Source organism: Sceloporus undulatus, chromosome 1 (assembly GCF_019175285.1).
Source record: "Sceloporus undulatus isolate JIND9_A2432 ecotype Alabama chromosome 1, SceUnd_v1.1, whole genome shotgun sequence".
Classification (NCBI taxonomy): Eukaryota; Metazoa; Chordata; class Lepidosauria; order Squamata; family Phrynosomatidae; genus Sceloporus; species Sceloporus undulatus.
In genome coordinates this window covers 273,579,859-273,594,018 of record NC_056522.1, presented here as the reverse complement: position 1 = coordinate 273,594,018, position 14,160 = coordinate 273,579,859, and the positions used below count along the sequence as shown (strand labels likewise).

At 43.2% G+C, this 14,160-nt stretch overlaps 1 protein-coding gene across 2 annotated transcripts; it reads left to right on the top strand.

The window, feature by feature from the left end:
* The first annotated feature begins 7,189 nt into the window (after window positions 1-7,189).
* C1H11orf58 (chromosome 1 C11orf58 homolog) lies at window positions 7,190-13,954 on the top strand. Of its 2 annotated transcripts, none has more exons than XM_042446019.1 (5): window positions 7,190-7,298; window positions 8,371-8,454; window positions 10,953-11,013; window positions 11,543-11,652; window positions 13,338-13,954. In XM_042446019.1, exons 1-5 carry the CDS (start codon window positions 7,227-7,229, stop codon window positions 13,548-13,550), a joined length of 540 nt encoding a protein of 179 aa, XP_042301953.1. In that variant the 5' UTR covers window positions 7,190-7,226; the 3' UTR covers window positions 13,551-13,954. The 2 variants fall into 2 exon arrangements, with proteins under 2 accessions (XP_042301953.1, XP_042301954.1); XM_042446020.1 differs by lacking the exon at window positions 7,190-7,298 and adding an exon at window positions 9,430-9,589.
* The last annotated feature ends 206 nt before the right edge of the window (window positions 13,955-14,160 follow it).

Genomic DNA, 14,160 nt, shown 5'->3' with positions numbered 1-14,160 from the left:
ATAGATAGATAGATAGATAGATAGATAGATAGATAGATAGATAGATAGATAGATAGGGTGAAAGGCAAGAGTTTAATCTACCCTGGAAGCACTGACCCCCTTCTACTCTCTCCTCCATCCAGCCTTTAGTATGAGCACAAATAGTTATGCCTGTTGGAATTTTGTAAGTTCTTTGGCATAGTTTTCATTTGCTTCATCCTTTACATCCTTCATTAAATGCCCCTAAATTTTACCCTTGATTTATCCATGGGTCATATCAAAATCCATAAATTTTGACCCAAAACCTGCCCTTGCCTTATATATGAGGCTGACTTATAGTCCAGTATATTCGGTAATTAAGGACATTCCTCATTCCTATCTTGGGTACTTAAAAGCCTTTCTAACTGCCCCTCACAGCAGCCTATCCTAGCCTCAATGGCTCTTCACCCCTCAGGACACACTAAAACAGCGTTCCCAACCTGGGGGTCGCGACCCCTTTGGGGGTTGCGCAACCCTTTCGCTGGGGTCGCCAGGTTGGGAATCCCCCCGCCTCCCCCTCCCTTTTCTCCGCGGGTGCCGGTGCTAGCGCAGGCACTGCACGGGGAAAAGGGGAGGGGGCGGGGCTCCCTCCTCTTTCCCTTCTCCCTGCAAGGGCTGGCCCTGGCACAGCCACTCGCAAGGAGAAGGGGATGGGGGCAGGGCCGCCTCCTCCTCCTTCCCTTGCTTCCTGCGGCTGCATGCACCCACAGGGAGGAAGGAAAGGGGGGGGGGGGTCCTCCTGCTCCTTCCCTCCCTTCCCACAGCTGCCAGACAGCCATGGGGAGGAAGGGACGGTCGGGGCTACCTCTTCCTCTACTCCCCGTGGCTGCCAGGCAACCATGGGGAGAAGGGGATGGGACTGCAAGTCCCAGAGGCCTTTGCACCTGGAAGTCCTGCCCCATCTCCCCTGGTGGCCTCCCCAATTGGTTGGGAGGTTGGGAAGGGGCAGGACTTCCTGCCACAAAGCCTGCTGGGGCTTGTATGCAGCCAGAAATCCTGCCCCTTCCTGGCCTCACAATCTATCAGGGGGGCCACGGGCAGGACTTTCCTTCTCAATGGGGGTCGCGGCCCAACAAAGGTTGGGAACCGCTGCACTAAAACATCAACCCTAACTAATGGCAAACACAGCTCTGTCCCGCCTTTTATACTCTTTCCTGGGAGCAGCCCCCACCTTTTCTTGGCTTTGCTCCCACTGGCTGTTGCCAAAGTTCTAATCTGCCTGTTGTCTCCACAGCCATCAATGGGGGGATATTGGGACTGCAATCCCGATATAGTGATTGAAACTCCCAATATCCCCCCCCCCATTAATGGCCATGATAGTCAAGAAAGTCTAGGAGGTGCAATCCCAAAAATAACTGTTCAAAACTGAAGTACAGTTGGCCCTCCATATCCACTGACTTTTTATTCACAAGTTCAACTATCCACAGCTTGAAAATATTTAAAAAAGGTCCAGATAGCAAAACTTGATTTCCCCATTTTTTAAAGGGACATAGTTTTACTATGCTGTTGTATAGAATAGGACTTGAGCACTCACAATTTCTAGTATCCACAGGGAGCCCTGGAACCAAACCTCAGCAAATACCAAGGGCCCAAGATATATGCAAAGGGTGTGCATTTTTTTATTAAGTAATTCATTCTTGACATCTTTTTGTTTTAAATCAGTGTTTTAATTGGATTGATTGTTCAATGCTGTTTAAACTTATTACACTTTTAAAACGTTAAACCATGTCTTGTTTTAGCTATTGTGTTTTAACTTATATTGAAACTATACTGGTGGAAAGGTAGGATATAAATCAACTAAACAAACAAAAATACTGTATGCAAATCCCTCCCAAGGCATCTTTTCACCATTATTTCCTATGTAAATTTCCTAGGAGAGATGCACCCTGCTAATCGCAGATGTCTCACCACATCAGATTTGGCACCAAATAAACAACACACCAACCTATAGCCACCCCACACTGGGCCCATGTTATCTTTCTAAGAGCTCCTCTGGTTGGGAAAAAAATCTGAAAATCCCAGGTTTGGCTACCATACAAAACAACTTTATTTGGGGGATCCACATGGCATTTTCTTCATTCTAAAGTATTTCCTGGGAACTCCCAGCATCACCTTTCATTCCAACTTCCCAAGTCAGTTTAGATAAACCTAGTATTTCCTGAAATGAAACATATTTGTGCTTGGCTGTCTATATTATCCCAGAATTAGCAAAGATGACTTATGTCAGTAATCACAGCTATTGTTTCTGTTGACAGAGAGTCAACAGAGATTGAACAAGGGAAAGAGGACTGTTTGCACCAGGACAAAATGGCCCTAATGTTTAACTAGTGTTTGACTATAACTCCTGAGTAATAATGAAGAAGGCTCAGTGGAAATTGGTGAAACTTTCTGAAATGTTGCATGAATCTAGATGTGAGACTTGGTGAGGGGTAGGAGGAAGAATGCAAAGGAGTTGCTATTGGGGAAAGGACTGAGGGTGATTTTCTCCTAGTCCCCCTTCCTTCGGCTCTGGAGGACTGGTGGACCCTTTTGAACAAGGTGAGCGATAGGTCAGATTGCAGGGTAAAAAGCACCATCCTCTGCCACAACAGGAGAGCCTGCTTGATCTCAGTTCTTTTTCAGAACAGAGGAAACCTCTCCATTAATAGAAAGGTCACTCAGTGGTGATTTGTGGATTTCTTATCAGAAGCACAATAAATCCACTCTGAAGAGTTGTCTACACTGGCAGGAAACTCAGCCCATAGCCACAGCACAGTTTCCCAGTCATTAGCAACTCTAATAACACCACAATCACTGTGGCGAGATTGGAGCAACCCAGGAGAAAAGGGCGGTCCTACAACAATAACATGTCCTATTTTGCAGAGTGCAGTTGCCCCCGCCCAACTATGGGCTTGCTATTTGCGGATTGGAGCATCTGAAGATGGCCCTGGCCTGTTTTCACCAATGGTGGCATGTGCGCACAGCCACACCAGCGCAGTTGCACATGCACCCACCACTGTTGGGAAGAACAGAATGTGAGGTTTTGTGTTTTGTTTTTTTCATCTGTACGGGGGTCTAGAACAGAACCCCTGTGGAGCTGAAGAGCCAATTGTATTTTCAGCCATAAGGCTGTGTCCTCCTGCAGATCTGGATTTTCCAGGTGAATGCAGGGTAAACCGGAGTTATTTTTTCAATACATTTTCAAAGGAAAACCCTGCATTGCTTGAGAATCCTGAGGAAGGTTGTGGGCCTAGGTTGCAGCCACTAAAGGTTGAGTATAGGGTTTCTCGCTGGTGTAGACTAGCCCTAGGTGTTACTCCCAATTTTAAAGCGCTATCCAAGGTGCTGAAGCCTTTTCTCAAAATAAGCTCAGCACTGAACTCATCTTGTTCTAATAAATTAAATCAAGTCTAGGCTGGTTTGCATACACATAACTTGCTCATTTACCCAACCAGGTTGTAGGTATGGGGGAGAGGGCAAAATAAGGACACTGCTCTTCAAATTTTCTTTCAGTTCCCAAATTTCTAGCATAGTGGAAGTGAGACATTAAAAACATTTCACATCCAGCATTTTTCTATTTCCTGTGTTTGCATTCCCTTGGTAACTTTGCCTTGATAATGTTTTCTGACCCTTTTCTAAATGTTCAGGTAAGATTTCTAAATGTTAAAATAAAGGTTTACATTACCATGGTGCTAAAAATTTGGGGGCTGAAGTTAAATTTAATTGGGCACAGAATTCTTATTTGGGGGGTAGTGGTCTCATCCCCTCATAGCTACATCCCTGCATATATCATCCTGGGGTGATATGGTTACCCAAAGAAAGATGGGGAGAGGAACTGGGGGGTCACCACCAACTATGTCAATTTCATTTTTCAATATTAGGAAATTTAGCTACAAGAGGTTGGGTAACTTGAGGAACATTTCCACCTGTGTATACCAGTACTAACAGAGGAGAAGTCCAGGTCTGGGTGAATTTAGAAGGTTTTTATTCAGAGATATGCAATCAAACACTTGACAGTAATTCAGACAGACACAGCACTCAGAGCCAACTGAAATGGAGGTATGGAAATTGGATAGCGGAGTTTGAGGGCTGTAGTGAAGGCAACATTTACCTGTGCAAAGAGTAAACCATGGAACATGGGAAGTGGCTCTGACTGGGGTCTGAGGGTGGCATAGTTCATACAAAGAGCACAGACTTGAGGCCAACAGTATGTGAGCTGTATGCAAAGTGGCTAGGTTTTAGGACTAATATTTAGGAACCTAGCCTCAAAGACTGTGCTAGACCTGATGTTCTTCCCAGGAACCAACAATGGGATTGTCATGCAAAAATTTTGCCTGTGTAAATCAGCCTGGTATGTACATACATGTTCTCATCACTAGGGAGAATAGAATGAGGAAAACCCAGAGCTGTTCTCCTGTTTTTACACGGCAGTGAACTTCACTTTTCAAAGATAAATCTCCTCCTGACCTTTTTATTGCTGCCATTTTCCAGTATAAAGTACACTAAGCACTAATCCTTTCTTTTTTGTGCTGTTCATAAAATGTTCTTCTACTACAAAGAATTCAAGGCATATCACATGAACATAGCTCTCAAGAAAGTAGCACTCAAGAAGAAAACAAGATATGTGAAAGCAGTTTTGAACACTAATATACATTCATAACTATTTTGTGAAGACGAAGGAGTGTTCTAAAGCACGGCTTTTATAATAGGTTCCAAAATATAAAAGCCATTTTAGAATGGGAATATTTCTGTCCTTTATGTTCATGGGCCTTGAAAGAGCTTTCACATTTTGACAGAAAGGTATTTTTGGTACATTATTTTTATGGGGAGGAAACAATGTTGTTTTATCTCATAAAACAAAAGTAAGAACTAGTTGGAATTTTCATTGTGGCTCTCATTTACTTTTAGTTTGTTCAGATGGTATGGGTGTATATCTATTCCTATCTTCCGCTGACATAGACTGGTTAATAGTAGAAACATTTATCACAGTACTTAATCAGAAGCAGATAGTGCATTAATACTAGAATCATAAACTGACATCATAGACAGGAAAAGGGACTGGGCCAGGTTTGCCAATCTGTGTTCGTATAATGTGTCTTCAGCTGATTCTGACATATGGTGATCCCATTTTAGGGTTTCCTCTGCAAGATTTATTCAGAGAAGGTTTGCCATTGTCTTCCTCTGAATTCCTAGAATTCCATAGCATTGAACCATGGCAGCTAAAGTGGTGCCAAACCAGATTATTTCTGCAGTGTGGATGCATTTTAAGAGAGTATGACTTGCCCAAGGACACCAAGTGGGATTCCCTGGCCAACTAGAGATTCCAACCTTGGCTCTCAATTGAGTCTTAGTCCAGCCCTCAGACCACTACACCGTACTAGCAGTAAATCCTGCAGAAGCCCAAAGACCCTCAGTACACCATGGAAGGAAATGCCATCCATAAAGGATCTTCAACACAATGCCAAGAAGCAAGTGCTCCAAGTGGCTATGGAATAGCTGTGTTCCATTAGCCAACCACAACATACTGGGTTGACTCTTTGTCTCCAGCATTTTTGGAGTTCCAGCCAGCCAGCTGGTATCTGTCCACTCCTCCAGAGCTTGGCATTGACTTGCTAAATTGTGAATTCACAATTTTTTTTATTGCAGTTTCTCCCAACTCACTAGATTCCTCAATTAATGCTATAGCTGAAAATATGTTTTAGCAGATCAGAATTTGTTAGGATGGGAGTCTCTTCCTCTGTCACATTCAAGAGACTTGGTGGATTTACTGCCTGCAGAAGAAGAATTAGGACCAATGCATCAGATGGCTCTGCTGTTAGCTAGACTAATTTGTGTGATTTGATTGGGAAGACAGTGGCGAGAAGAGAGAGAGAACTTTCTGGAGCCCACATCAGAAGTACTGAGTTTGGAAAGTAAAAAGAAGAAGAAAGGGGGAAAGTGACTCATGGGATGGAACAGGGGGCTTTATTTGCTTAGCCAATAAAGACCCTTAAACAACAGGACTCCCTCACACTGCCAGGGCAGTTTGGAACCACTTTAGACTGTCATTATGCCATCCTAAGGAATCTTGGGATTTGTAGTTTGGTGAGGCACCAGAAACTCTTTTCAGACTACAAATCCCAGGATGCCACAAAATGGAGCCACAGAAATTAAAGTGGTGTCAAACTGTGTTACTTATTCCTGGCATCTGCACTGTAGAAATAACCCACCGCTTGACACCACTTGTAACTGCTGTGGCTCAAGGCTGTGCAGTTCTGGGAGTTGTAGTTTGCTGTGGCACCAAACCACTTTCCACTGCCACGGCTCCATCCTGCTGAGCCCCTGGGATCTGTAGTTTGGCGAGGCACCAGGAACCCTTTGGCAGAGACAGCTGAGTTCCCTTGTAAAACTACACATCGCAGGTTTCCATAAACTGGAGTTTAAGAAGCACTTGGAAGTGGTGTCAAACTGCATTGTGTCTGAATTTAGCCACGTGGCAGAAATAAACCACACTGACATCACTTGTAACTACCATGGCTCCATGCGATGTTTTAGTTTGTTGTGGCACCAGAGCAAAACTACAAATCCCAGGATTCCCTCGCATGGAACCACGTCAGTTGTACCTAAATAATCTGAAATTTGTCGAGATTTCGCAACAGCAAATGATTTACAAGTCCTCCATTTGAGGATGTTCTCTCCCCCTTTAAAAGGTCCCGGGATTAGAGCCTTAGACGGCCTAATATGTATTTTACTATTATTATTATTATTATTATTATTATTATTATTATTATTATTATTATTATTATTATTATTATTATTATTATTATTATTATTATTCAGCGGTTCCCAAAGTTTGGTCCCTCAGGGTTTTTGGACTTCAACTCCCAGAAGCCCTAACCAGGAAGGCAAACTGCCAGGAATCATGGGAGCTGAAGTCCAAAACATTTGGCGGCCCAAAGGCTGGGAATCCTTCCAAGGCCGAGAGGGAAAGGGGCGGGGCCAGAAAACTGGAGCGAAACCAGCCAATGAAATCCTTCCCCTTTCCCGCCTCTAGCCACTCACAAGCCGGGAGATAGTCGGCCGCGAAGGCTTGTGGGGGAAGAGTTTCTACAGGAAGGTTCCTCTCGCTGCCGACTGAGAAGGAAGAGGGGCGGGACTCCAACTCCCAAGAGGCACCGGGGCTCTTGGCGCTTGCGCAGTGCGAGGCCCGAGCTGAGGAGCGAGCGAGCGGCCCCGGCCTGGAGCGGAAGATGAGCGCCGCCAAGGAGCCCCCCGCCGAGAAGCAGCGCAGCCACGGAGCCAAGAGGGCCGCCTCCCCCGATGTGAATAAGAGGGGCCGCGGGGGAGGGAGGAAGGAAGGAAGGGGGCCGACTTGTCCTTTGCACTTCGGGGGCCTTTGTGGGGAGGGTCTGGGGCCTCTGTCCGGGAGGAACTCGCTCGCTCGCTCACTCACTCACCCAGAGCCCCTTCCTCGGGACCTGTCCTCCATTTCAGCCTCTTCTCTGGGAGGAGTCCCACATTTTGAGGCCCTTGTCCTCCATTTCAGCCTCCTGTCCGGGAGGAACTCCCAGAATTGCCTCCCTTTTGAGCCGCACTAAGCCCCTTTCCCCCGGACCCTGTCCTCCATTTCCGCCTTTTGTCTCTGGGAGGAATTCCCACAACGTCCTCCATTTTGAGCAGGACGTGAAGACTGTCTTCCTTCCCTGTCAGCTGTAAAGGCAAGGGCCCAGGAGCCACCGGTTTTGGGGGGGAGAGAGGCGCCCCTCCCCAGTTCATGTGAGGGATGCCTGGAAGAGTGAAGCCCTAATAAACAAACATCGCTTTGACAAGCTCTCAGTCTGTTCTCTTCTGGTCCTGTTTCTGTTCACATGAGGAGAGCAACTGGATGGAGTCGGGTTCAGCTGAAGGCACTAAACGGACCTGACACAGACTGACTCCTTGGGCTTACTATTGGCAGCCACTCTTCATGTATAGACAGTTACATAGGCTTCATTTAGGCTCTTTCAGCTCTTTTAAGAACTATTCCTTAGCATGCTTAAACATGGCAATAGGTCTCTGCTTGTCTTCTTATAGCCTCCATGCCCTGCTTCTGGAACTATACTTGGCATTTCCAGTCACTAATAATGTTGCCATCTACATAGTAACTTAGTTGACTGAGTTTAATGATGCTTGTCAGCAGCGTCAATCACCTCATTCTGTAGCGTTAGTTGAAATACACACGGAAACATGATGTAGACACACAGGGCGGGGGTTACACGTAACTGTTGCTGAGTGGAAGTGATATACTACTATCTCACAGTTCAGAATATGTAATAACTTAATGTTGAGTGTATGTACACACAGCTGGTGAATCTTTCTCCTTATGTAACCAAGGGCCATCTTCTCTCTTTGCAGCTTGGATCTAGCAGCTGGGAGGCAGCAGATTTAGGCAATGAAGAAAGAAAGCAAAAGTTCTTGAGACTTATGGGTGCTGGAAAGGTGAGGCTTTGTCATTTAAACAACTTGATGATATGACAAGAGAGACTTAGGCCCTGTGCGCACTGGCAGTTTGTGCCGCATTGGGGGCAGAGTCGGGGCATAGCGTTTACAAGACGCACACCCCAGCTCCTCCCACAGGGCAGCGTGAGGCCACGCACTTTCTGCGCATGGCGCCATGGTGCTTCTCTGGCGCTGCATCCACGCAGTGCAGCACAAAAGGAGCGCCATAAAGCTGTGCCCCAATCTGGCAGTAAAAGGGGCAGCTGCATGCCGCCCCGACTTTCACTAATCATGCTTGGCGATGTTCTGTTTCAGTATTTCTGATAAGAATACAAGTTATGGCATTCCTTGCTTGCTATAGCTAGCAAAGTAAAATTACTCTAATAACAATGCTGTTTATTAATCGTGCTTTCCTTGGAAGATACCTTATTTCATGGAAGGATCTGAGAACTTGACACTGAAGGCCAGCAGTCGCTGTGTATGCCTAAGATGTGCATAACAACAGTCTTGTGACACTTTCAAAGCTGCTAAGCTTTGTGGATCAGAATACACTCGTCCCCCGGGTTACGAAATTAATTCGTTCCGGCGGCATTTTCGTAACCCGGAAGTTTTTCGTTAGCCGAATCCCCATAGGCGCTAATGGGGAAAAGCCGCGGCTCCGCCGCGGCTCCATTTTAAAAAGCGCCAGCGTTTTTTCGTAACCCGGGTAAACCTTCGTAACCCGGAAATAATTAATTAATTAATTTTTTTTCGTACCCCGGAAATTTCGTATCGCGGCGCGTTCGTATCCCGGGGTACCAGTGTACATGCCATAATATAAAGAAGTTGCAAGATTTCTTATTTGTACTGAATAACTTTCCAATCTATTGTTTTGTTCTTTTATGATTTCTGACTATAATGTATAACTAGAGATTTACAAATGCATCTCTTTATAAAAGTGTAATTCTGAACTTTTTCTTTTGCTGTTCTTTATAGCCACATGCACATGATGATCTTTCTGTGTTATGGACTGCCACACCATGTAAATATTAGGGTGTCCACCCATCTTGATGTCACTTTAAGCCATGCATATGTATGGCAGGGAAAAAATAGTTCACCTGTAGCACACCCATGTGTCGGTAATACTGCAGTTCAGGTGTGTGTTTAAACAAGCAACTTGTCTTCTGATGAATGAAACTGATACGGGAGTTATACTCTGTGCACTGAGCAGGAATGGCCTAACTGATATTATAGGTAATATGATCATGAATGTTAGGCACAATAGGTTCTAATGCAGCAGCTGTTCAGTTTTTCAACATAAATTCAAATCCAATTGCTAGGTCCACCTACAGTAAACTCATTACCCAGAATGCTATTGGTTAATGTCAGTTATGTAGACCTGTTGAATCAATTGTTGAATGGTGAATCTACTCATAATTCAACTGATTCACTGGTTCTACTCTAGTTGGGACTAACATTAGCATTTAGGCAATTGGATCCAGTGCTGAATGTATAAATCCCATTAATTTATTGGGTCTATTCTAGTTGGAGCTAGCAGTTGGATTTAGTTTCAGCTAATATGCTTGAAATATACATAGATGCCTAGCATACAGCTCTGTTAAGCATAGGCAATTAAAGCCTTTTCCAGTTCTTTTCTGCATGAATTAGTGTCAGTTATGCCAGAAATAAGACTTACAAGTAATTCATCTTCTACAATGGATTGAGGGAAAACATACTTTGCCTCAATCAACTAATGCCACTAAGAAGAAATTTTAATTCCATTAATACTTTGTGTAATTTTCATATAGCATACAATGTAGTCCTTGAATTTGTGATGTAAACAATCAAGATGATGAAAAACTTGCTTCATTTTGGTTTGGGTCCCCCCCCCCCCCAGAATGGCATCAACTTCTGATTCAAGGTGTTATATATGTAGACGTAGGAAAGGTGAGTGCAAAAACAAGCGCAGTAAACAGATCTAAAGGCACATGAAAGCTTATGCCACAACAGCCATCTGAGGAAGCAGGCTCAAGTCCACAAAAGCTTCTTTCATTTAGTCTCAAAGGTGTTACAAGATCCCTTTGCATACAGATAACTTCTCTGATGTGGCACAATGGTGTTGTAATTCTCCCTGCAAGTTATCAATATGTACCATAATTGCATGGTTTGTTGTTTTTGTGTGCCCAAAGCAAACCTGTCACAGTGTTTCCTTGGCAAGTTTCGTCAGAGAGTCTTCCCCATTACCTTCCGCTGAGGCTGAGAGAGTGTGGCTTGCCCAGTCACCCGGTGGATATCATGGCTGAGCCACAGTTCGAACCCTGGTCTCCAGGGTCATTCACACATTACGCCATGCTGGCTCTTTGCATGGTACTTACAAATAATGCCTTAAAGTGGGCTGTGGCCATGAATGCTTATGCCACAACAAATATGTTAGTTATGTGCCCTACACATCTTCCTGTTTTGCTATAACACACTAACACAGCCATTATGCTGCAGTAATAACTTTTATTTTCTTCTAGAAAGAACATACCGGACGCCTTGTTATTGGAGACCACAAATCAACCTCCCATTTTAGAACAGGTCAGTTAACAAGCATGAGTTGGAAATAAGTTTTACATACCTTCTGAAAAATGTATATGAATTCTAGAGACTCCCACCTTTTCTGCCTGAATAGCGACATTCTCAAAGCCACCCAATAAACTTAATAAAGCAGGTATCTAAAGTTTCTCATACTCCTAGTCACCTTTGGGGGAAGGCGGTTGGGTAAATTCATTTTCTGTGTTGGGTGATCATAGAGAAGAACAGAAGTTTGGCTTTGTGAGTTTGACAGTCTGGTGAATTGTGTTCATTTATGGCTCACTTGAGATTTCATTCATAACTTTTGAGACTGGATTCTTTCTGCATTCCTGAAACCAAAATTTTCCTTAGGACAACTTCTGCAAGGCCTTTCAAACTGTTCTGTTGTATGGTTAAACACATGCTAAGTCCTGCCAACAATTCATGATTCCCTTGGTGTTTTAATGCCAAAAGGCTTTATGGTCCTGTGTTTGTGTTGAAATTAGATGCTTGTTCATTTGACTGGATGGTAATCAGCATATGTAACTTATAGGGGAAGAAGACAAGAAAATGAATGATGAGCTTGAAACTCAGTTTCAGCAAAGCATGGACAGCACCATGTCAGGAAGGAACCGGCGGCACTGTGGACTTGGTTTCAGTGAGGTAATAATATTTAAATTGAGAAAGTGATGCAAGAAGTTAAGTTTCTTCAGCAGCTAAAAAAATTATAGAGATGACAAAACTGCAGGACAGTTTAGTAGAATAGGTAGTGTTTTAGTCTAGCCAGCGTGTTGAGTTAAATACGCTGTGCTCTCCATTCTTCATATCACTACCTTCTCATTTCATACCACATTTTACAGCCACTGTGCTTCTTGAATGGGAAACCACCAGTGAATACTAGGCGCTGTAGGCTCTGTTTCAGAGGAAGGAACCAGCAAAACCACCTCTTGAGTATTCCTTGTCTAAGAAAACCCTATGAAATTCATGGGGTCATCCTAATTTGATATGTGATGTGAAGATACGCGCGCGCGCACACACAAACAGCCATGGTGGGTTGCTGCAGGTGCACTCTGGAAAGTGCCTCCACTGGAATAGTGGCTCCTAGCTGTCCAGTGCCTGTTGGCTTAGACCTCTCGCGTTTTCAATGTCAGTGAGTTGGATATAATTTAAAGTCATGTTTTACAGAGTTTCATGGCTTATGCCCTGCAATCATAACATTGTGTTATAGAGAGGAAAGATGGCCAACCAAATCCAAGGAACTAAACCAGGCCAACAAAATTTGGCCCCACATCATATTTTATTATTTCCTTGGTATTGTACTTGTAAAAAAAAGTTGTCAGTTTTTTTATCTTTAAAAAATATTATTCATTCCTTATCTAGGGAGCTGCTATTAGTATTGTATTGGGTACACAGCAAATGTGTTGCTGATATGAAAAATCAAATTAACAGTTTTATTATGGAGTATGGTATAAATTGCTGTCCTTAACTTTCAAAGTTGAATTGTGTGTTCCTTCCTCTGACTTTTTCCTTGGAAAAAATTGGGGAACCTTTTTTTCCAGATGTTTTAATAATAATAATAATAAAAAATTTTTATTTATATACCGCCCTTCTAAAAAATCAGGGCGGTGAACAACAGGAATAACAATACAATTATACAGAGCCAAATAAACTACGTTAAAAACAGTTCAATAAAAATAATAAAAATAACATGTCGGCAAAACAATGCTGACATGGGGGGGGGGGGGAAGAGTTACTGGTCAGGGTAAGCTTGTTCAAATAAATGGGTTTTTAACCCCTTCCTGAATTGAGGTAGGGAGGTGGCTGAGCGGAGCTCGAAGGGCAGCGCGTTCCAGAGGTTGGGGGCTGAGATGGAAAAGGTCCTCCTAGAGGTGGAATTATATTTCACCTCTGGAACTCTTAACAATAGCTGCCCTAGAGGTCCTATCCAGTAGGCCCAGTGTTAAGGGATTATGTGAGTGGTAAGACAAATCAACCTGAGGGTTAAAGGTTCCCTAGTTCTGCCTTAAAATGTCTTCTACTTTGTTTTACAAAAAGAAGTGTCATAAGAGTAGATGTCAGTGGTCTGAGAATGATCAACACATTTTTGGTGTCTGAGATAGGATACCGTTATAATCCCACAACCCTTGTCATCTAGATGAATTACTCCTCTGTATGATGATGTGTGATATAGAATAGCCATTGTATAATTATTTTAACATTTTTGCTGCAAAGCTTTAATGTATTTTACTGTGGTGACTGGAGCAAAATAACAATTGTCAGCAGGAGGTCTCCTGCTAAAAAATGGGACAAAGCTTTTTCTTGTTCTTTAATCTGCTTCTTTATTTTAGTTGGGTGACGATAAAGAAGAGCAAGAAGATACCAGAGATTCCCTGGAACCAGAAACCTCAGAGGACTCAGAAAGTGACTCTGACTCTGAGCAAGAAGAAGCTGCAGAACCGCCACCATCTACTGAAAAGCACAGAAATGCAGATGATTCTCAAGCCAAGAAAGATGTGAAAAGCAACTATAAAATGATGTTTGTTAAATCCAGTGGTACATAACTACAAATCAAATTAGCCTTTGAGCAAAATAAGCCTTATGGTTACAGTGCAAAGTATTGGACTGCTTACAGCACAGACCTTTCTATTATGGTTTTAATAAGGCCCTTTTAGAGGAAGAGTAGTGTTTGCATTCCCAATGCCATGCAACTATTTTTATCAGCATGACTGTATCCATTTGTTTTGTAAAATATAAAAATAAAATTGGGTGGGAGGTGAACTTAGTTCTCAACCTACTTTTACATTATTCTTCTGTCTACCTATTCCATTATCGCTATTGAACCTTTCTAAGCTTGTTAAAATGATTTCTTGAAATGATTCTTGATGTCCTTATGTGGTTTATTTTTTTAAAACCAGCATCCTGTTCAGATTTTGAATGATGTAATTATTAAAGAGTGAGAATTGGAGCTGCTGTTGTCTTGCTCATGTCCCCATAAGAACAGAATTTAAGATACTACATTATGTTGCATTTCATTCACCTGTGATGAACTATTTGTGTCCATGAGTAACATTAACTTGAAAATAACATTGGAATGAAGAACTGAGGGAGAGAGAAACTATTTGAGGAGAATAACCTTCATATGCAAGTGTTTGTGAATGGCTTTTGGGAGGG